The sequence below is a fragment of the Syngnathoides biaculeatus genome, chromosome 1, assembly GCF_019802595.1.
Source record: "Syngnathoides biaculeatus isolate LvHL_M chromosome 1, ASM1980259v1, whole genome shotgun sequence".
NCBI classification, from domain to species: domain Eukaryota; kingdom Metazoa; phylum Chordata; class Actinopteri; order Syngnathiformes; family Syngnathidae; genus Syngnathoides; species Syngnathoides biaculeatus.
The window spans coordinates 10072373-10095868 of NC_084640.1; the positions used below are offsets into that span (position 1 = coordinate 10072373).

Here is a 23496-nt window from a genome sequence, read left to right on the forward strand (position 1 = left end):
CTGTGGAAATCCTAATAATGCACAGTTGACCGTTACCGAGCCAGTTGAGCAATAGTTATAGCCAAGTTCATCTATGAATGTGCTTATTACAGATTTTTTTTGTGTTACAGTTTGTTCAGCAAAGAGATTGAAAGTGTACTTGTGGCTGTGTTTATCATTGATCATTTGTGGAAGGAAGCATTACAATAACTTCTAACTGGCAGTGGTGGGTTAGATTCTGTTTACAGACCGCTTCCTCCTGACTTGCCGATATCACATCAATTTATTTCTACACCCAGTGGTGCTTACGTCCAGTGTAATATTAGTCCTTGCGGAAAAACGGTCCTTGTGAAGCTTGGAGGCAGAGATTTTGCTTCAATCTTTTTTTTTTTGTAATCAAATTATTCAATTAATCCTTTCAGCCCCTGCTTTGACGTAATGTTGCTATTGTTGGAAACATAGTGGGTGCTCGGTTTATGACGGACTTTGGTTCACAGCTCCCGTCTTGTTCCGTCCTGTCCGATTTGTCATTTATCACTTCCCTTTCTCACACGATGTAACTAACCCCTTCCTTTCCAGTCCACATGTAGTTCTTATCACACAGTCTTAATGTAATGCTATTTTTTGGGGGGAGTGGTGGGGCTCTCTATTTGCGACAGAATTTTGTTTATTGCTCCTTCCGTGTCCTGTTCCGTCCTGTCCCATTTAACACTCATCATTTCCCTTTCACACCAGGCAATGTAATGTAGTGCTGCTATTGTTGCGCCTCGGTTTATGTTGGGTTCATGGTTCGGCTCACTGCTTCTGCGCCGCATTTGCTACTTGTCACGTTGCTTCCTCACCTAGTGCAGAATTGTTTGCAGGACCACCTGTTTCTTTTTGTTTTTTTAATCCAACAGTTGAAGCGTAACATTACTGTTGTTTTTCAGCGTTTCAATTTTACTCCTACATCTGCCAGGTAACGCAAATGTGAATTTAGCTGTTATCTCCATCTGTCCCCTCTCAACAAACTGCACTTGAGTTCTCATCACTGCACCTTTCCTCTCTCTCATCTCTGTGGGTTTCTCCCACCCTTCCCAGCTAAAATAAGCCCTCAGAGCAGATATAGGTGTACGTTATTATCACTGCGCCAACTCTCTCCACACAAACGAGCAGCCCTGCGGGCCCGAGAGCGATAATCGAGGGAAGCAGAATGAAACGGCCTGTTGACTGATGGCTTGATAGAAGGCGATGGGTTTTTATTTATTTTACATTTTCATTACGTCCGCCTCCTTCCTTTCCACTCCACTCCTCATTCCTTGTCGCATTACAGGCGCATTTGTTTGTACCACCCGTAATCTGTATTTACACCCTTCGCCATTTCCCTGCTCTTCTCAGCAGGTTAGAGTCACTCAGAGGCTATTCTCGGAGCTGCCGCATCCCTTCGTCACATCAGTGAGTGGGTGAGTAAGTGGAGAGCGAATGTGTGTGCCATTCTAATTATACCATGTCTATTACGGCCTCCTCCCTTCACATCTGTGCGCCAACCGGCTCCTGCACATTGTGCGAACGGCTCAAGACACCTTTCCTGTTTAGTACAAGTACAAAGCAGCCAATTAATAAGAGACGAATCGAATGAACTCCCCTCTTTGGAACCGCTGATTAATCAAAGAGGTGACTGAGATGGGAGCAGCAGCGGCACGGCGGGGAGGAAAGACGGAAGGAAAGGATATTAGAGAGACAGCTTTGTTCCTGAACTCCACCACTGTGTAGTTGCTAACCAACGGGTCCACAAAGCTGATCATGTGATGGGGACACTGGGCGCGCTCCTTGGCTGTCACCTTGTTGGTAATGATGTCAAGACCCTGATACACCTGGAGGAGGGTCAGAAAAATAAAAGAGAGAGAGAATTATGCAACTAGGAAGTTGAAATCTGTCAATAAGAATGTCAACTGCCACTGACGCTGTTATTGAGCGTGGGATCCACGAAAAAAAAAAAAAATCAAATTTGTACAAATTTCAACTGCATTTTCACGCAGCAACATTGGAGCACTGTCGTGTCGAATCCAAAAGCAGTGTTTCTAGCTTTAGCAACTACTAAGCGGCAAATTCTCAAAGGTTTGGTGAATTTGTTTATTTTGGGACTATTTGTGTTGAGCGTAGTGTCTGCTACTTTAATTGACACGAATTGCCTCCATGAGAGCAAATACAATAAATGCTTTTATGAGGTTTTTGCAAAGGCTTTGCAGTTCATACTCTTTTAGACTCAGGGATCGACAAGTAGCTCCATCCTGAACCGTCACAATAACCAAAGTCTGAGTGAGGAGTTGTTTATTTGCTTGAGACAGGACCACCTCCTCAAAACAGGCTAACTTAAGTTGGGCCATCAAAAGAAGGTTAGCAGCTTCCCATAATTTGTGATCCTTGAGTATTTTGACTGACTTTTTTTGGAGACTAGGGAACTGTTTTAAATTGCCCCAAAAAAAATAATAAAAGCATACTACAGCTCCTTTAATAGCTAAAGAAATTAAGATCAAATGTTATGTGACATTACAAGCTCACACGATGATTTTTGACACAGATAAGCAAATAGATATGGTAAATTAAATTTAAATTGCTGCCAAATGAATTGCATTAAACTGTTTGACGAATGTTTGTGACCGCATCCACAAATACAAAAAAAACATTTGACATATTTTATGACTTGAAAACAATAAAAATTCTATAAGCAGAAAATCCAAAATCATAGAAAATGGGTTTTACAAAGGGATATATTTCAATAATATTTGAGCATGTGAAAAACACAACATATTTTACTCTGTCAAAATTATTGAAAGGTTTATATTTCTGTTACCGATGAATAAATCATAAAAGCCAGCACGTAACAGAACTGTGCGAATCCACGTGAAACCACTCTACATGTGACACAACACACCACCTCGCTCAGTTTTACATCACTCAGTCAGGTGGAAGGTGGGAGGGCTGCTGGGTGCTGGAGCTCCCTGCAGGTATGTGACAGCTGGGTGTCAAAGTAAGTCACAATTTTTCACAACCTGGAGTGTTTTCTTTCCATGGAGACCTGGCTTTAACCGCGATGAGGTTCCATTCTTTCTGCTCTGATTGATGCTATCCAATTTCCTGGAACCCAGTGATGAAATAAGCAAGAAAGAGTTGATACCGATTAACTGATGGACCTCACAGAATCCGCTCGACTCTTTCAACTCTACATTGTTCCGTTTTTGTTCAACTACAGTGTAATGCAACGTAAGCTCTATTACAGCAGCGCACAGACAAAGAACAGTTGAATCATCGGTAGAGACTCAGAGCATTTACACCCCCCACGAACAGACAGGAAAAGAAAACGAGCCGCGATGAGCAGTTTTCGCTGCATTTGGAGCTTGGGCATAATGTGGCTGTGGTTTGGACCCTCTGTTTTCTTACCGAGATGTCAGGCCTGTGGCGTAGACATGTTTCCAAAATCTGGGAATGACCAACTGCAATGATTTACAACCCAAAAGTGCAGCATTCTGAAATAAACTCAATTTGACCTTCTTTAAACCCTTGACAGCAAAATTCCTACTTTTTTCTTCCAAGAACGTCCACTTCTATACCTTTCCGTGACTCTTCCAGTCTCTCTGCATCTGTTACAGTCTACTGTTGAGGGAGCTGAACATCTAGGCTAGTAAGTCTTTTGCAAAAATACTACGCAACTCACTCACAGATTTTTCTCAGAGTTGCACCGATGAGGCAGGGTGAACTTAAAATGTTTGCATGTATAGAAGCACATACTGCACCTCAGGGCACGTCACAAAATCACTCCCTTGGAAGAAAAAAAAAAAATGCCCAAAAAAACCCAATTAATTAATAAAACAGATTAATCACCCAGGTTTATTAGTAATTACTAGTTGTGGAGGCGTTCTAGAAACAGGGACGGAAAGGGGAGAAGTAGGCATGGATATATTCACTTCTCATTCAAAATTTATTACAGAAGTTTTCACTGCCTATGAAGACGCCAATGAACCAGTGATACCGTTTGCTCGGCTTATTTCGACAATCTTATAGAGGATATAAATGGGAATCGCAATACCGAGTTCACACAAGAACGTGAAGACATCACATTGCCGGAGCCTCAAGTCTTTTCATCTTACAGCGTTTCGTTTTAAATGTAACATTACACAACTGCTCACTAGGACCACTTTCTGTCTTCTTCGCCAAAGATGCTTAGTCACAAGTGACATGAGAATGGCACTAAGACGTCATTTTTTTTTCTTCAAGATGTTACGCATAATCAAATATGTACAGCTTCGGATGCACTCATTTATCACCAAAAAGGAACACAAAGTGTTGCTTTTAAAGATGCATTTCCTGGCCAATGAAATGATTTTTGCCTGCGGGTGGAGCTCATTCAACGCTGCTGCATATAGCCTCATTTAGTGCACACTAAGACAACAATTGTTATCACCATTCGTTTTATAACTCTTTTCTAATTGCTTGCCATCCACAGCCCAATTTTATTTAACAGGGGACTTGTGATCTGGCTTTTGTTGCTTGAAAACAAAAAGCAACGTAATCTCATTACCCTTTTGGTAGGACATCTCATAAAAAGTTAAGTATTTGATTGCATTATTTTTCAGCAACATGGTCAGACAGCCATCCAATAACAATAAAAGTGACTTCATAAAACTGAGTAGAAATTGTGTAATAACATCTGCTTGGGAAGAACTGACCATAGTGAGCCCCATTCATTCCCACTTTGCCATATACACTTTTTCCTGTTAAATCGATCCACATTCCCAATTTTTGTGCCCTTTGTAGCACCCTTAAGTACCACAAGATGGTGCCAATGCCCTGGCTGCTGCAAAGTAGTAATTGGTATCAAGGAATGATGTTGAAGTGACACATCTTTTAATCAAAATATTTGCCCGCTTAGAGCATCTCAACTTTATTTGGGCTAGGTAGTTGCTGAGTCCTATTTAACACGAGTTTAAATGTAACTGGTTTCTCCTGAACACAGCAATGTCCACAGTTCCAAAACGATGCACACACATTATCTTAATTTATTTTGTTCCATATTACATCCATCACAGGTCCTATTAATGGTGGAAATAGTTTTGAAATGGTTTATCTTGCGCTAACTTTTTTGTACCACAAGAAAAGCAGCATTTTAACAGGGGTGTCCAGACTTTTTATTTCCAATGTGATGTTTGCGTGTGTGTGTTCTTCAGTGAGTGTGCAGCATGATGGGGCAGAGCTACCCAACCTGATAAATTATTAACCGATTCACTGCACGACACCACTGTCAGCCATGGGAGGAGTGGATGAATGCATGGATGGATGGATGCATGCATGAATGGACATTTCGAGCTTTATTCTCTTTTTCCAAAAGGCTGAGAAAGTTGGCAGGGAGAAGATGAGGAGCAAAAATGACAAAAAAAAAGCCCTAAGAGTGGATCGAGAAACGCTGTGTACTTTCCCAGAACAAGAGATTCCCTTTCCACATTCACACAATATCAATCAGGAAATATGACTCGTTTTTGGATGCAAATTCACTTGCAAAGTATGAAATTACATCCATCCATTATCCAAGAGGCTTATCCTCACAAGGGTCACCCGAGAGCTGAAGCCTGAACTGCTTCAACTTGTTAAAAAAAAAAAATGGCATGGTTCCTTTAATACCAGTTAAATGAAGAATTAGCTGACCTCCTTGGACACTAAATGCACGCGGAAGGCTGGATGCGATAAGAAAATTAGCTCTGTGTCTGGACTTCAGGAGGCCCTGCGGTGGTCCGGCATCGGCCAGCCGTAAGGGCTGCGCGAGACAGCTGTTCCTTTGGCACATGGAGGAGAGTGTAGGGAAAAGGCAGAGAAGGGAAAGGGGGGTGGGGGTGGGGGGGGGGGGCTTTCATTGAGATCTGAAAATGGGATTCATGAAAAAACACAAGAGGATGGAAGGAGAGATAAAACCAGCAGGTCTCCGCGGCACTGTGGTTGAGTTCATAACGTGAGCTAATGATGATCCCAAAGATACCATCTTGCTTCCTGTCCTTTACAATAAGAGCATTTTTTACTCCTGAGGGGGGACGTGCAAATGTCAGCAGACAGACATTTTTGCCACATTTTTTCTCATGCTTTCATCATCAAAAAACTTGCAAGGAACCCATTTATTTACCAACACTAAAGACGAACAACTTTTTGTGTTTTTCTGCAACTCCCGCTTTGACTACATCAAACTGGGTATGCACAAGGAGTTGGTTTAAAATGTAATTCAGTTCCTACAATGGTAATGTATTCCAAATGTGTACAAATGTTGGACGGCACACTAGTAGTCATAATTACAGTAAATATTAATACATAACACATTTGTCCTTTTCAGATGTTCCCGAGAAACGAAATTATGAAAAGCAGTCGAGCGCTCAGTTGGTTACATTAGCGGACCAATCATTATTTATAATCGATCAAGGGTCTTCCATTGTAATACATGTATGACTACGAAAGAGCTTTATAATGACACCAAAACTTGCTTCAAAAGTGTTGACGTTCAAAGATGTTTTAAGTCCCAAAAATGTTTTGAGTTTTGCTGTTTTCCTTCTATTTCCACCCACACCTCAGAATGTGAAGATAATTTGAGAGGTGATGGGGAAAACTAATTAAATTTGACCATTTTGACGAAAAGACAGTGACCACTCTGGTTGTAACGTTTGTATCTACAAACAGTACATGATTATTCCCCCCCCCCACTCTCATCTTTTCCCTCAAAGCACCACCCTTCAACAATTTAATCCGCCATCTCCGCTCGCTTACTCCCTGTGGGGAATGGCCCAGTAATGCCAGACTGATAAATCATTCATGCCGTTGTCCTTCCGCCACCCCCCCCACCTCCATCCATCTTGCCCTGCATCCACTTCTCCCTCACTATACAGTAGCATCCGCCGCACCCTCATGCCCCCACCGCCGCTCAATGAAAGGGTGGGAGCGTGGGGGACCGAAAACGACATTAACCAGACCAGTGTTTTCAATAATTCATCAAATAATGCGATGTGGGTGTCTCAATTTCGATATAAAATATACGTCACGATCCCAGACAGGTCACAGTCCACAGTAGACTGTGGAGGGAGGGGAGAAGTGAGTGTGATCTGGAGGATGTGTTTAATACGTCAATAAGCAGCTGGTGTGCATGCAAGGATAACCTCGACGTTATACAAACACTCAAAACAACCAGTTGCTCCACTATTTGTGTCCGCCAACAGGAAAACCTTCTGTTTGCAAACTAATTAGCTATCGTTCCATTTCATGCCACAGTCAAAGTCTGTCTCATCAGTCACCCTTTACCCGCAAAAAATGCCACACTATGGATCACTGCTCAGTATAATCCGTGCTGCAGCTCAGTTTCTGGTTGTTTCCAATTTTACAGCCTTGTCCATCTTTATGTGCGGCAAGAATTCTTTCTATCAGTTCCGAGGAGAGTTCTTTGCCATAAGGTGCCATATTGAACTCCCAGTGATCAGCTGGAGTTTCAGAGCGGTAACACTAAAGGGGAACACAGCTAAGACCTTGTGGCACCAACAAGTCACATGACACACGGAGGAAACTGGTTAACTAGACCCAATTGATCCATTTTCACTTAGGGATCTACTCACTTTTGTTGCCAGCTGTTGAGACAATGGCTGAGTCTTGAGTTATTTTGAGGGGACATTAAAAAGTTACATAGTTATACAAGCTACACTCTGACTCATACACACTGCAGCAACTCTTATTTATTTAGTGTTTTCCCATAATATAATCAGGCATTTTCAAAAATGTGAGGGGTGGACTCACTTTTGTCTGATAGTGAATAGGGGACAGCGCAATGCGTTGGCATCACAGTTTTGAGGACTCGGGTTCAAATCCCAGCCCTGCCTGTGCGGAGTTTGCATGTTCTCCCCGTGCCTGCGTGGCTTTTCTCCAGGCACTCCAGTTTCCTCCCATATCCCCAAAACATGCATTAATTAGACAATCTAAATTGCCCTTAGGTGTGATTGCGAGTGCGACTGTTGTCTGTCTCCATGTGTCCTTTGATAGGCTGGCAACCAGTTCAGGGCGTACTCCTGTCCAAAGACAGCTGGGATAGGCTCCAGCACTCCCGTGACTCGTGAGAATAAGTGGCTCAGAAAATGGATGGATGGGTGAATTGGGGACATAGAGTTGAATGTGCCAAAAAGTAGTCAGTGGGCGTGCCAGCACCTCCGGCCAGTAACAAACAACATGGCCGGCCATTCCGTGTGGTAATTTAACGCTCCGCAAGCAAACTGATGACATGTGGCGGCTGTGCTGCAGCATGTTTCTCACACATTCCCACAGTGACAAATAGACCTCTTTTGTCGCTAAGCTCAAATAGAAAGCAACGCAGCAGCTCTGACGCCCAAGCATGCATAAAGTGAATGATCAGCGCCACCAGAAATGACTCCCCCCTATAGGCCCTCAGACACACGCATGACCTGTTCAATTGACCCCCCGTGCCCGCTGAAGGACGCCACCCTGGCCACACACACACACACACACACACACACACGCACACACACACGCACACACACTGCGCCCTACCAAGAAAATCCATTGATTTTCAAATAACAATATGTAGTTAGTTAACACATCACACACGACTGCATGTCATGAATGAAAATTCATCTTTTTTTTCCCCTAAGTAGGCGTGTGAAAACTTGAGTAATCCCACCAGGTGCTTTGTGCACGTTTGACCCATTGACATCATTGTTTTTATTCATAGATTCTTTGATCCCAATGATTGACTAGCAACCAGTCCAGAGTGTACTCCGCCTCTCGCACAAAAGTCAACTGGAAAAGCTTCTAGCTCAGCAGCACCCCTAATGAAGACGAGCGCTATAAAAAAAAAAAGCATGAGGTATATGATGATGATATACTGTACCATCCTCCAAAAGTGGCAACAAATCACACATACCAAATACTGCAACTGCATGTCTTTGCCTTGTCTGTAATTGTAAACTTGATATTCCGGTAGACACTGCAGTTTATCTGCCTTTTTAAGCATGAAATAAGCATAAACTTTGGACATTCTGTGTTTGACGGACTTTTCCCCGTTTCCTCCAGACTTGCCGGCATCGTACCAATTTGTTTCCACGCAGAGATTTGACATGAAGCGAATTAAACCCGTAAGTCAAGATACCGCTTTATTTTTATTTTCCATTTGTTCTTACGGTCTTCTTCTGGGAATCCACGCTGACTCAGGAACAAAGATGCTCTTTTTATGAGCAGAACAACAAACAGCCTCATTCAAGAACGAGTCTTCGTGTGGACTACACACACACAAAAAAAAAAAAATGGGCCTCATTTAGTGGCGCGGTTCGTGTACCACACTGTTAACCTAGTTCCATCCGAGGACTGCGTGTGGTTTGATGAATTACCAGCTAATTTAGGCCCGCTACGACTTCCTCTGTACCAGCTGATGTGCGCCTGTGAAAATGACAATTTCCCATCGTGCCTACCAAACCCAACATAAAGGTTCCATTTTTCTGGAAGCTTCTGAAGGACACCGTACGAGTTGTGGAACCCCACTTTGGGAACGACGGGGTTTGTTGACAGTACAGCCAAACATTGTGTGCGTGTGTGTGCCATGGATAGCATGTTCATTTAATGAGGGAATAATATCTCCCTGCATCTCCAATGAAGTGTGGGCAGAGGGGGCATGGGGAAGGGGGTGATTGGAACACAAAAGGAGTGTTAGGGACTGTGGGAACCGATTCTATCCGGGACAATGGGCACTTCCCAGCTACCATTCACTATCAGCCGCCGGGTCGGCATAGCGCGACGCTGAATATGCACCAGCTCAGCACAATGTCGCTTTCTCCCAAACAAGCCCAGACTGTTTCCTATCCCAAAGACAACACGGGCCAGCTCGGACCTGCACACAGTCCTCGTTCGCACATAAACAGTCTCACTCTCTCCCGCCACGTCCACATGGCGTTTTTGCGCCTTCTCGCGGGCCGCCGCACGGTCTGACCGGAGGGTGGCAACAAGGCCGGGGATTGTGGAGCGAGGCGCGCTAACTAGGCCACTGTTTTTTCTCCCCTCCAAGAGCCACTGGTCTTCCGAGATATTCTGGGCAGAGATGTTATTAGCGTAACCCAGTTAACTCAATAGCAGGTGAATCCCACTGTCAAGGACACCACAAAAACAGCAGTCATGCAGGGTTAAAAATATATCCACGATTATGAGGCTAATGGCAATTATGGGAGTCGTGCGTGAACCAGACGAGAGTGCAACCAGTCGTGTTTTTGCGTGTGTGGCCGCGATTCGGTTGCCATGACAACCCATCTTGACAACAAAACTGAAAGGACAGACCAAAGAGAACGGAGATAACAGCTGGAGAGCTCGCCGCAGATGCTTCTTATCTATAGAGACAGCACACACAAACACAAAGACACGCACCTACATTGGTGATCCCATTCTGGTCGTCCACACAGGTGCTTTTTCTATAAAGTACATCTACATTTGTTGCCACCATGGCTTGAAAAAGACGACTCTGCGAAGTCAGAAACATGAGGTGTATTGCTCATCCACGATACTTTTTTTCATGTCAGAACAGAAACAACATTTCCCTCTCTGAAATCCGTTCAATGCCATTGGCAGCGGTTTTAGGGGAGACTACCAAATGTTTCCACGATAGCACTACACCTTTGCCTTAAAGAAAAACAATTGAACTGGTCAGATAGTACGGCCCACCGCAGGCCAAACAATTAGGCAAAAAGTGACTAAAGTGACCCGTCACAAGGAAATAAACGTCAGCGACTTCTGGTTTCACACAGACTAATTGAGAACTGCACATCAATGCACTGAAACGGAAAAAACTATCACACGACGTATAGTTTTGAAGCTGCACAAGCAATATACTGTCTGGAGTTATTGAACCCAAGAACCGTGGCGCGATTGTCAATGAAGAAGCCAATTGTGACAAAGAAGAAGTGTGAATGATTCCATCCATCCATTTTCTTTGCCACTTATCCTTATGAGGGTCACAGGGAGTGGCTGGAGCCTATCCCGGCAGTCAACGGGCAGGAGGCGGGGTACACCCTGAACTGGTTGCTAGCCAATCGGAGGCCACATAGACACAAACAGCCGCACTCACAATCACGCCTACGGGCATTTTAGAGTGTCTAATTAATGTTGCATGTTTTGGGGATGTGGGAGGAAACCCACACAGGCACGAGGAAAACGTGAAGCTCCACACAGGCGGGACCGGGATCGCAGCCAGGTCCTCAGAACTGCGAGGCCGATGCTTTACCAGCAGAACCACCGTGCCGCCCAGATATCAAATATAAAGTATAATTTCCCCCCGAATTAAGGAAATATCCATGCATTTTCCATAGCTGCTTATACTCACAAGGGTCGCGGGAGAGCTGGAGCTTTGTCCAGCTAACTTTAGGCTAAAGGCAGAGTACACCCTAGCCAGTCAGTCACAAATAACGTCTGACAATTGACTGGTGATTAAATATTAAACAAAACAGTTATATTCTCAGCTTCCCTTTTTCCAACTGTGCCCATCCACCATCTGCCCTTGGCTGTGTTTTTAGCTTTTAAGGCTCAACTTGCCACAAATGTCAACGTGCTGGTGCCATCCAAATGTCAGGAGCTGCTGGTTTGAGTTGCAAATTACAGCAAGTAAAGACAAAGAGTTGACAGTTAAGAGGAATGTGCCCTTCATTTTCACAGGCCATCGCTGTGATGCTCACGTTACCATGGTAACATTACTGTCTCAATTAAAAAGCATTGCTCCGCTCTCAATCGCACTTGACATTTGGTGACATATTTCTACATTAATTATGTAAATGGAAGGGAACATATTAAAACACAACAATGTTACAAAATGATCCCAGAGCCCTGATAAATGGGAACATACCAATTGATGTAATGGTACTATGGTTAAGTGACCCAAAAAAAAAACAGATACAAAATAAAAAAGTAAAAACTAATTTAAAAAAAATTGTGAGAGTTTGCATCCTGAAAAACCTGGATCACTTCAGTTGCGCTGCCACTGCACATTTGTTCATAAAAAAAAAAAAAATGTGACGAGATACGCCATGATACTGTACCAGCCAACCTAAGCGGCGTGCTTGTGTAGCAGCCACATTGGTGGGGGCAAATTTCCTTTCAACGTTATGTACATTGAAAACTTGTCATAACGTGCTCATATTTCAAACATTTTTCATCATGTGTAATTTTTCTGCTTTCGATCCTTCTACCTTAAAGTCGCTCAATCTTTTACCTTTTGTTCATATTTTTGGTGGTGTCAACAAGCCACTGCTACGCCTACCTGGAATCAAAATGGCACCTCACGTAGATTCGTCATATTTTAGGTCAAAAACCAGAAAATGGCCAACTATAGTTATGATATTGTTAAGAATGATTAATTAACATTGTCAAAAAGGTCCATAAAAGTGTCTACTCAATGCTGTATTCATTTTCAAAGTCCCATTAGTTTTTAAGCGTAGTCAGGACAAGCGTTGACGTTGGAGCGGATTTTGCCTTCCATTACGCAGCACAATTCAAGGTTTTACCATTGACTGGAGGAGGAATTCAACCAACAGTCTGAGCAACAATTGTTTGGTTGGGTACATGTCATTTTTAATGCCTCGTTGTCTTTTCAATAGCCCAACTTAAGTACAGCTTGTCACTAATCATATGGCGCCCTTCGGCCCGTTGCCACGCTTCCTACCTGCATGGAATCGGCGCTGATTATCTCTCCCCGGAGTCGTTTTCCGATCTCAATGGCCAACTTTGATTTGCCGGTGCCGGTAGCTCCTAAAATGACCACCAAAGACGGCGACATCACTTTCCCCAAGGTACACTTCATGCTGCGCGTGGACGTCGCCATGATGCCTCTCTCGAGCCAGGCGACCCCGACAGCGCATGCGCGGGGCTGCGTTCCTAGAAGGCGGGGCTACGTTGCCTCGCAACAGGCAGCCGTTGCCGCGGTAACGCCGAGAGCGTTTCCACTTGGAGGCAGAATGCAGACGCCTTAATGCTGTTTGACTTTTTTTTTCATAAATTCCTAAATACACGGTCACAATACAATAAAAATGTCACGTTTTTTTCTCTATTCCATATTTATTATATTTATTATCTACAAGATGCCTTTGTTGCAATTGGCACTGTCATTATGGTGGCAGGGCTGAGGAAAATGATTCTAAATCAAAAAGAGTACTGTAATATTTGCTGTATTCGTGTAGCAGTTTTGCTGTAAATTTGTCTAATCAAAATTTCTTCGATTTTTTTTGTATTTGTTGCTCCAAGAGATAAATGAATGTCAAATGGGAATTTATTATGAGTAATAAAATAGAAAATAAGTGTAAATAAGGGAACTTGATTAAAAAAATTGTTGTACTATTATATTGCATGAGAAAATGCATCTGAAGAATTGAGTACCAGGTATTCTTAATTAAAAATATGAATAAAATCTACAACTACAGGATTATTTTTTATTCTGCTGATAAAATGTTGAATTTCTGATTAAAGGCAATTGAAAAATATGTATTAAAAAAATTATACATTTTGTCCCCCTCATCATAAAATGACCAAATCCAGTTTTAAAAATCACATTTGCCCACCCCCACTTTATAAGCTCAATAAATGGAATACAAAAATGATCATAAGACGGACGTGTTCATTCACACCATTGTTCTACATATGTATATAGATGTGTGGGAGGGTAATAAGCCAAGCAGGTCTGAATATGATGTCAATTAAATTTATTGATTTTCTGAAAGTCTTTATACATATAGGCTTATGAGGTACAGAAATAAAAGTGCTGAAACAAGGCTCCAAAATCAACTGCAAATGTATTAGCAACGACCACATCTGGCAACAGATACAAATTGAACATTTAAATAAATGATGAGACTTTTGGAGAAACAAAAACAGAGGGTAACTTGGGGAGGGGGGGGTCCATATTAAATTGATGAGCAGAAGGATGTGGGAAAAAAAAAATGGTGAATCAATGATTCTGGGGGCGGGCTCCTGAGGTTGCAACATACAGCGGATATAAGCGCCAAAGCTATTATTCCTGAGTGCTGGCAAAGACAGGACATGCTGCTCTGAGATATTCTAAGATGGGTCGCTTCCGGACTGGGGGGAGTACAGAGCATGCAAAAAAAAAAAGCAACAATACAATCATAAAAAGGCTTCCCTTCCCCACCAAGACAGTGCTCGCCAGGTCCGGGGGATTTTAATCACACAAATACGACGAATCTGCATTATGCGCACAACCACCAGAAAGGCCCCTGTCAGCCACAAAAAAAAAAAAAAAAAAAAAAAAAAGTTCACACTGAACACAGCTCTGTAGGAAAATATAGTATCAAACTTTAAATGAGTTTTTTCTTTTTTTTTTTTTGTCCATGACACAGAAAACACAAACAAAGAGGCATTGTTGTGTGACAAAGTGTCCCATGCGATCCGAGTCCAACTCAAGTGTTTTATTTAGTTTTATTAACAAAAATAGCATTTGAGTCATCTCTGGAAAAAAAAAAAAAACATTAGTAAGCTTTAAGACAAATTGATTGGGGCCAAGGTGCGAGTAATGTACAAAACTCTGGTTTTGGTTCTGAAGGGACTGCGCGGAAATTGGGTACTATGTACACATAACGGGATCGCCTGGAAACACTGAAAACCTTCTAGAGGCGTCCGTGGTTGATGATAATACACATTTACAAATAAAATAAGACAGAAAGATAATGATGATTTACAAAGGGCTCATTTCCCAAAATAGTTGACAATGAAAAATGAAATTGAAGCCAATATTCGCTGGGGATTTTTTTGGGTTGCTATACTGAAGCCAACATTCACCATTTGGCTTTTTTTCCATGGCACAATACTTCTACATTTGTACAGATTCTAGTTTGGGGGTTCAAAATAAAAATCAAGCAAATTCTTAATGCTACAAAACAGTTGAAATAAGTTGCACTTGAGCTGCAAATGGTTACAGCCTGAGAGGCATTTTTCGGGAGTGATGAAAAACAAACAAAAAAAAGTGTTTGAGGGCTATGGAGAATGGCACAAAGTAGCGCAGAAATGTTTGAGGGGTCCATCCCTCTGTCCAGAACAGTAATCACACGGAGCCCCCGCAACCCATGCACCACTTCAATGTCTGATTCATTCGCATGGGATAAAAGCAATGTTAGGTTTTTGGTTGAAATTTCAGGAGGCACATAAAAAGCTAGTTTGCTCTTCATTCGACGTTTCAGCACTTTTTTTTTTTTTTGCACAGCTCATCTTTAATAACACGGGGCTGAATGGCACTTTCACAATCGTTGTTTATTCCATGAAAATGTCAAAAGATGGACCATTCCGCCTTTCTGTGACTCCTCGAGTCTCCACTTCCCTCTTGAGAATCAGTCTGAAGCCTAATATTGGTACTCTTGCTCAATTTAGGTGCCTTTAGGAATTTTAAACACACCAGGAAATGTATTAGTTTATGGATGCCGTTCAGCTATTTTATTGTTGGTTGCAAAAGAGAGTGCAAGAGACTGGAGGAGTCACAGAAAGGATCACATGGACATTCTTGGAAATGTACTGGTTGATTCACGGAGCCAAATCGGCTCCTTGTAAGAGAACAATTACTGAATAAATTAAAGGAGTTGGACACAGGCCTGCAAAAGGTTTAGAAAAGTTCAAATTCACCTCTAAATGTTAAAGCGCATCCTAAAATTTCACCCAAACGCCTGATATCCCTAACTTTTTCGTGAGCAGTGTAATGAGATAACCAAGGACCCAGCCCTACATTTGCTGTCCTCACTGGCTAACTAAACCTTTGTCTAGCATTCAGAAGCTAAATGTGCAAATCACAATCAAAACATAACAACACAAAAAAAAAAGTTAAATGGGGAAAAAAAAAAAAAATAATAATAATCCACCCACACAGCTCCAACGCTTCTAAACAAGCGTCCGTTCTCCTTCATAGTTTTCAGTTCTGCCAGCGTTCAAGATTGCTTGAGCTGCGCCAGCCTTTGCAGCAGCTGGGCCTGCTTGGCCTTCAGCTGCTTCTTCTCGTGAGCCTTCTGCCGGTCGCCGGCGTGCAGCTGCCGCAGGTACTCGGTGGCCCGCGTCAAGATGGCCACCTTCGGCGTCTTGGCGCAGTTGGCCAAGCCGGGGATCTCGTCCCGCAGCGACAAGAAGCGCGAGCGCAAGTCGTTGCGCCGCTTGCGCTCCAGGAAGTTGTGGGCCTTGCGCCGGTCTGTGTCCTCGCAATCAGAGGACTGGGGGCTGGAGAGGTGCGGCGGGGAGCGGGAGCGGGGCGGCGAGGACGACGACGAGGAGGAGCTGGGGGGTGACGACGGTGAAGCGGGGGAGGTGGGGGACGAGTCGCCCAGGTCAGGTGACTCAGAACGGGCCCCGGCCGCGGTGGCGTGAGACCGTCTGCTGTCGATGTTGGAGGGGGTGTAGCCAAGGCGGGGTTGGTGGTACTGAGAGTGTTGACCCAGCTGGTGGAGCGCCACGGCAGAGGTCTCCTGGCGGACTCTCTTGCGGGACGGCGCCGGTTCCTTTGACGGCAGAAGCGTGTCGGGCGACGGGGCTGCGTAGTTGTGCTGCTGCTGATGGATGGAGATGTGGAACCGCTTCATGCAGGGGTCCAGGGGGTCCGCTCGCACAGTTATGGTCGCAGGTTTGCGGTAGTTGACCAGGCGGCGGGATTTGCGATGTTGCTTGTGCTCCACCGTCACCACGTCGATCTCTTCTTCGTCCTCGTCTTGGTCATCCTCATCATCTGGAAGGACAGGCAACAGTTTGGCAAATCGTACTTTGAAGTTCGCTTGTAGCGAACGAATGCGATCATGCAGGCCGTGATCACAACTTCTTTGATGTACTGATAAAGGGAGACAGACGGCAGACCTCCTCTCTCAACTACAAGCACTTCATATAACAAAGACCGTGTTTGAAAGCATTTTTTTTGGTGGTTTGTTCTCTTGTTTTTGTCAAAGTGGCCTCTTGTGAAACAAGTTTTGGACCTCTGTATGTTTCACATATTTGTGATCTGACAAAATGATGTTATCCTAATTCACAATTATTGAAGAAAAATGGCAATGACGAGAAAAACGGAAAAGGACAATAACAGGCTAACACTTTGCATGGAAAGTTGCCTTAACACAGTTTTGGCAAATATTGGACCAAAAACAGTGGCGCAAAACAGACGGACAATCACAATAGTTCTTTATCCTCTGCGATACGCAACTTATAATTCACCAGTTACTGAGTCACAGTACTACTACTCTATTATCCCCCCAGAAAGAGAAGCACAATGAGTTTAATCGAAGCATTAAACCATGAAACACTAACTTTACATTCTATTTATTACTCTCTATTTTAAAGTACAATACTAAAGCACTAAATTCCTTGTTAAAATATTTGACAACTTTTTGGGTGGAGGATGGAACAGAATAATAGCATTTCCATTCATTTCAATGGGGAAAGATGACTTAACATACAAATGATTCCCATTACAAGTGTAGTCACGCAAGTCATTGTCCGTGGATTTTGCAAGACAACACAACACATCAAGCCAAAACAAGTATAAACAATATATAGTAATAACTATGTCTCGGTTTCATTATAAATGCATTTCGTATAAAATCTTGTCCCGTTTAGTTGCGCAAAAAGCTACCATTATTCAGTTTTATGATTTTTTTTAATGGCAAAAGGTGGGCACACAGGTTACTAGAACATTCTGCCACCTAGTGGAAGAGCATAAAAACATTTGTTTGTCACTACATGTCACTGTCATAAATGCAAAAAAAAAAAAAAATATATATATATATATATATATATATATATATATAAATAAAAGAAAAAGTCATTATTTGTCATGTTTACAGACCAATTAAATGATAGGAATATACCCTTTTAAAATAGCACTAATGTACAAATCATCCATGCAGCAGGGTTGTTGTGCTCAATAAGACTCTGGCAAGGAAACAAAAGTTCAGAACATTGAGAGCCTTCGGTCCCTTTAAAAACAAAATTGTTTTTCTTTGCCTACTATTGTGGATTAAAGAAATGGAGTTTAAGTGCTCATCTTCACTCCAAACTCTTTGAGGCCAAGTCCCTGAGTGGAAATTCCCCATCGTCATTCATTTGGACAAAGTTAAAAAGGCGCTCGGGTGGAAATCAGCAATAATATTCCATGGCGAACAAGATCCCGCGCCATTGTTTTATTTACTGGAACAGGAGACGGGGGTTCTAAACGCGGCGCAAAAAGGCTTACACAGACGGCAATCCCGGTAAAAGAGGAAAATCTGGAGGGATTTTCTCCGCTCTTGTAAATTGAAACGCGCTTTTAAAGTAATTGCACCTCGGTGGATTTTACTGCTTGGGATGCAGTAATCTTTTGAGGAAGAACACCCCCCCCCCCCCAAAAAAAAGGACATGAGTTCTCAGGGGAGAAAGAAAGACTCTAAAAACACTAACGTGGAATATAAGATTTTATTTTCACCGATTACTGCTCTCCATCGCCCCCCTCCCCACGTCCCTGCCGACCTATTCCTATCCCCGCCGGCGCTGAGACTGATGCCACCCCACTGACACAATTGGCGCCGCGGCATGTTGAATGGAGGAATGCGGCAACAAGTCTCCTTTGTGACATTCCGCGCGACATTATCCACAGTCTAATTTCAACATCACATGCTCGCCTACATGCCGAACCCGGTTGTATGGGTTCAGAGATTGGAAACGGAAAAGTAGGTCTGCGCCTGGGAACATTTATTAAAAAAAAAAATAAATAAATAAATAAAATAAATAAAAAAGGGGTGGGGGGCATTGAATGGAAAGTTGACTTTTTAAATTGCTTGCTGACAAAAAGTCCAGAAATTAGCCCAACCCAAATGTGCAATTTAACAACAATCCAACTCTTATCTGCCTTCCAAATGAGTCTGTGAGCAACATTCGTAGCATTCATCTAACTGATTTACACAATCCCGCTCCCACACAATTTTTTCATTTCCCAGTGACTTGGGGGCGATGCCGGGCTAAGATCACAAGCCCCTTTCGAGCCACTGTCAAACCGCAATGTCAGAAACGCAGAAACGTAGGCAGAGCTCCATTTTGTTCTTGATAAACTGTTCAGTAAAATTGTCAACACACGGCGGACGGTGGGTGATTATTTATTATTATTTTATAAATAGGGCCAGAATTAACAATGAGGGAGAAAACTAAATTGACATTCATTATTTCAATCTTCATCCTTAGTCACATAGTATAATTGCCTGGATTACTAACAAAATGTGATATTGGGCTAAAAATATAACTTCTTTTCCTTACAGCTTGTTCCGTTAGAGGTCGCCACAGCGCGTAATCTCAGATGAACACATTTTTGTTTGGCACAGTTTTACGCTGGATGGCCTTCCTGACGCAACCCCTCTGCATTTTCGCCGGGGGAATTCCCAGGCAGTCTCCCATCCAAGTATAAACCGGGCCCAAACCCGCTTAGCTTCCGAGATCTGATGAGATCGGGTGTTCTCAGGGTAGCAAGGCTAACAATGTATAATATACAGTATTACAGCATTCCCTCACATTCCACTTGCTACTTGTGGATTCACTTTTTTTTTTGAGCGGGGGGTGCTGTCTTGGTTATGCGTTTAAAAACTCAAAGGTATTGCTTTGGGCCATTGTGATTCCAAGGAACTATGTTGAAGCAAGTTGAAGAGCTTCATGTAGTGCTTTGCCACAGTCTTAGGGTATCATCATTGGGGAATTTTTAAGCCCAAACACCATTGCTCACACATCCTAAAGCCCCTTGCATTACCCCCAGTTGTCATGGCAATGACAGCTGCACTCCAGATTGGTTTCGTAATGAGTCGGGTACCGTGGACTGCCTCATTTTCAAGACAGGACCACCCACTCAAAACAGGCTTAAACTCAGGAGGCTCGCACAACACGGTGAAAATATGCAAGAATTCTTGATCCTTGGGGTATTTTGACAAAAGCAAGTCACCGACACTTTAGTAACACACATGGGAATTGTTTGAAACTGAAAATAAATGTATGTCTCCTTAACGTGAGCTTTAATAAGACCCTTTCTGGCCTTCCCTCCCAGTTGCATACATCTCCGACGACGACTTATCTAGTTCATGTCAAACACAAGACAGCACTGCGGAGAGAGGATGCAGTTGTAAGTCAGACCGAAGGAACATTGGAGGGTGGCGGGGAAGGTGTGGAGGGGGGCGGGGGGTGTAGCAGCTGGTGCGCTGGCGCTGGTCCAGGCGGCAGATGCTCAACTGGGCGTGTCAGCCCTGAGAGCATGTGTTGCATGCGCCAAGGTAACGCAATGCAGTCATGTGCCACACATGCAGCATTCTTGGTTCCAGCCGCAGCGGAGTACCGGCTTAGTCTCATCACTGATGTTCAGTACACAAGAAATAAGTACAAAGCTTCCATTTCAATAGAAACTGAGAAGGTGTACTTAATGTCGTAACAAACTCGTACCATATTTTACTAATGACGACTCACTGATCGGGAGAAGTGATGCCACTAGTACTTTTCATAGAAAAACAATTCAAAATAGTGACAGAATCCTATTACGCATGTATATTTTCCACACTTTCTATACTACAATGGTACTTCAACTTAACCGATTCTTCAAATCAATCAAAACACCATGAATCGATTCTGGCACCGCCAAAATGTTTTAAATATAAAAGAAGTACTGTCCATAAAAACAAAGCAACATGAATGAATGCTTTTAAAAAAAAGTATTCAAACCAAAGGGCGTTGTAAACCTTTAAGGGGCGTGGCCTCGTGAGAAGGCACTGCAGTCATCACGTTAGTTCAAGCATTAGTGCCTTCCATGTGCCTTGAGAGTTATATTTTGCAGTTTTGTTTTGACTGAATCATAAAATAACTGAGTGAAAGGCCACCCCCCCCACCAACAGCAGAAAAATCAACCAAGCAACAACTTGTAACTTGAAATTCGATAATACTATCAAAGAGTGCTGCTGTACACACTGACCTGATGAGTTGGTGCGGGACTCTGACCCAGAGGAGATTTGCTTCTTGCAGGCTCCGCCCGAGGGGAAGGTGAGCACGGCGGCCGGGTCCACGCAATCCGCCACCAAACAGCCGAGAGGCAGCGCGTCGCCGGGTGCACCTTGCGCCCTCCCCGGTGACGTTCCAGTGACCACTTTGGTGGTGGCGGCGGGGGGTCCCTTAGCCTGGCAGGGGGGGCAGCGCTCCCCCACCACCCTCTCGAGCTGCCGTCCGGCCGAAAACCCGCTCCACATGCAGTCCTGGATAATGATGGAGCTCAGGTTCCCTATTGAGTCAGTGGTTGGGGACACTTTGCAAGGGAGGTCCTGTTGTTGTTGCTGTTGCTGCTGTTCGTCCTCCTGCCCCAAAAACTGTGACACCCACTCCAGCTTGTCCCCAAGTGTGGGACACACCAGCCCGAACCTGCCCAAGTCCTCCACTACCCGGATAGGGGACATGGGCGGGGTGGGTACGAGCTCAAACTTTTTCCAGATGTCTTCGCTGGGAGCCGTGGACTTGAAGAAGTCCTCATCCGGGTCGTGGTGGTCATCGTAGAAGTAGTGCTGGTAGTGGTCCAGGTGGTCCATGTCCCAGCTGTCATAACGGGCCACCGCAGAGGAACTGATGCCCGGAACGGGGATTCACTCTGTGTTCCCTCAGTCTACAAAGACACACAGAGTTGCACACTTTGCATCAGGACTGAAACCCAATCTTGTGGACGGAACCCAAGCCCAGTTACATGACTAAATCGACAACCAATCGATGAGCAGATAATCGAAAATCGGTTTGATACATTTTTTGAACAGGATTTGTGCAAAACCTCTTATCAGCCTCTCATAATAAATGTATAGAAATAAGGAGTTTAGTTGAAATTAATTTGGAGCCTTAGTATGAATAACCCATAATTAAGATTTTAGTTGAACCCGAAGCAGTCTAACTAATTCCCATGTAAGATTACCTAATGTTTATCCCCAGCGATTGTTTGGTCAATAAAACCAATTAAATAATAGTCAATCAGTAAAACATTGATTTGAAAAAATAACTCAATGTCGAGAGAATCTAAAAACTAATCGATATTTCGATAAACAAAAACTGAATCTTGTGTTTATGATCAAGCGCTGGACCCCTGTGATATGTGGCTCCGAGTCTGGGCTTGTTGATTGGCGGTTGTGACGTCAGAAAAGCTAAAAGCGCAAAGGAACAAAAGAAACATTTCATGAAAATTCAAAGGGACGTTTAATTGTGAAACGTTGGCTCGAGTAAGAAGGTCTGCTCTTTTGTGAACCCTCGTGGTAAACGTGAACCGGCGACTCTGTCATCCTTGACCACATCAAATCTAATCAAAACCATTATCGAGCATAAAAAAAAAAAACATTTATTTAGAAAGCCATGCAATTAAGGCTCGAGGGGAGGGGGGCACGTTCTCTAGCCAAACACTGATAAGTTAAAAATGTGTATTTCCCCTTAGTCGAGAACTTTCAAGTTTCGCAATAGAGTTTCGTTACCCAACTGTTTTACAGCAGCATGCGGTGGCAAAGATGCGAGCGGAGAGGGGCGGAGGGCGAGCGGTTGTTCGTCCGAAAGGTGATTAAATTAGACGGCGGTTGGATCAATTAGCCGTGGAACCGCAAGACCTGGCCCGCTCCTCTTATCAATTAATTAAACGGGGGCCGGTGAGCAGCTGGGGGACAGAAAGCTCGATCGTGTAGAAGCGTGGGAACGACTTTGGAATTTTGTTGATTTTTTTTTTTTTTTTTTTTTTTTACCTGGTGTGCACCTTGAAAAAGCTGCGTGCTCCTTCATAGATCCTCCGGAAAGCAGATAACGTCAGTACTGAGGGTCGCACGGCGCACGCACACGGCTCGCTGCTGCTTCTTCTCCTCTTCCGCCGGGGTTTTAAACACTCCGCGACCAGATCCTGTGCGGAAACTCGCCGCAGTAGTCGCGCTGGATGCGGCGCCGATCACTTTCTTTGGCAGACTAGCGCGCTGTGCAATTTCCAAGGAAGGGAAAGGACGCTTGGCTATTATGCATGAGGGGGCGGGTCGTAGTAGCCAGGCCGCGCCCACTGTTTAAAGCGACAGTACACCCACGAAACAACACTTTGAATGTGCAGATTGGTTTGTACTCCATCCATCCATCCATCCGACCTCTGAGCCGCTTATCCTCACAAGGGTTGTAGGAGTGCCGCCGCCTATACCAGCTATCATTAAGCAGAAGGCAGGGTACACCCTGAATTTGTTGCCAGACAATCACATAGGAACAAATACCCATTCGAGTTTCCAATTAATTCATGTTTTGGGGATGTGGGAGCTAAACCGGAGAGCCCGGAGAAAACCCACACAAGCACGGGAGAACATGCAAACTGCACACAGGCGGGGGCCAGGATTTGAACCCCGGTCCTCAGAACTGTGAGGCCAACACTCCAACCAATTGCTCCACCGTGCTGCTTGGTTTGTAATATCTGTCCATCCATCCATCCATCCATTATCTTTTGCCGCTTATTCCCACGAGGGTCGC

At 43.8% G+C, this 23496-nt stretch overlaps 2 protein-coding genes across 5 annotated transcripts in view; both read right to left on the minus strand.

Moving 5' to 3' along the window:
* Positions 1–12895, minus strand: part of trit1 (tRNA isopentenyltransferase 1) — a 44514-nt gene extending 31619 nt beyond the window's left edge. For all 3 annotated transcript variants that reach the window (XM_061814903.1, XM_061814912.1, XM_061814921.1), the window contains exons 1-2: positions 12683–12895; positions 1689–1832 (exon numbers count right to left, since the gene is read on the minus strand). In XM_061814903.1, the coding sequence (XP_061670887.1) occupies positions 1689–1832; positions 12683–12841 (303 nt within the window). In that variant the 5' untranslated portion in view covers positions 12842–12895. The remainder of the gene's footprint in view (positions 1–1688; positions 1833–12682) is intronic.
* Positions 12896–13698: 803 nt separating this feature from the next.
* myclb (MYCL proto-oncogene, bHLH transcription factor b) lies at positions 13699–22990 on the minus strand. 2 transcript variants are annotated; one of them, XM_061815033.1, is made up of 3 exons: positions 22743–22990; positions 20960–21637; positions 13699–16726 (listed from the first exon to the last, which is right to left on the minus strand). In XM_061815033.1, exons 2-3 carry the CDS (start codon positions 21561–21563, stop codon positions 15942–15944), a joined length of 1389 nt encoding a protein of 462 aa, XP_061671017.1. In that variant the 5' UTR covers positions 21564–21637; positions 22743–22990; the 3' UTR covers positions 13699–15941. The 2 variants fall into 2 exon arrangements, with proteins under 2 accessions (XP_061671017.1, XP_061671026.1); XM_061815042.1 differs by lacking the exon at positions 22743–22990 and adding an exon at positions 22487–22591.
* Between the last annotated feature and the right edge of the window lie 506 nt (positions 22991–23496).

Excerpts from the sequence above, each read along its gene's own strand:
- myclb (XM_061815033.1), bottom strand. The coding sequence starts at position 21,563 with ATGGACCACCTGGACCACTACCAGCACTACTTCTACGATGACCACCAC. Across the intron at positions 16,727-20,959 it reads GTCCCGCACCAACTCATCAG|ATGATGAGGATGACCAAGAC; the intron begins GTCAGTGTGTAC and ends CTGTCCTTCCAG.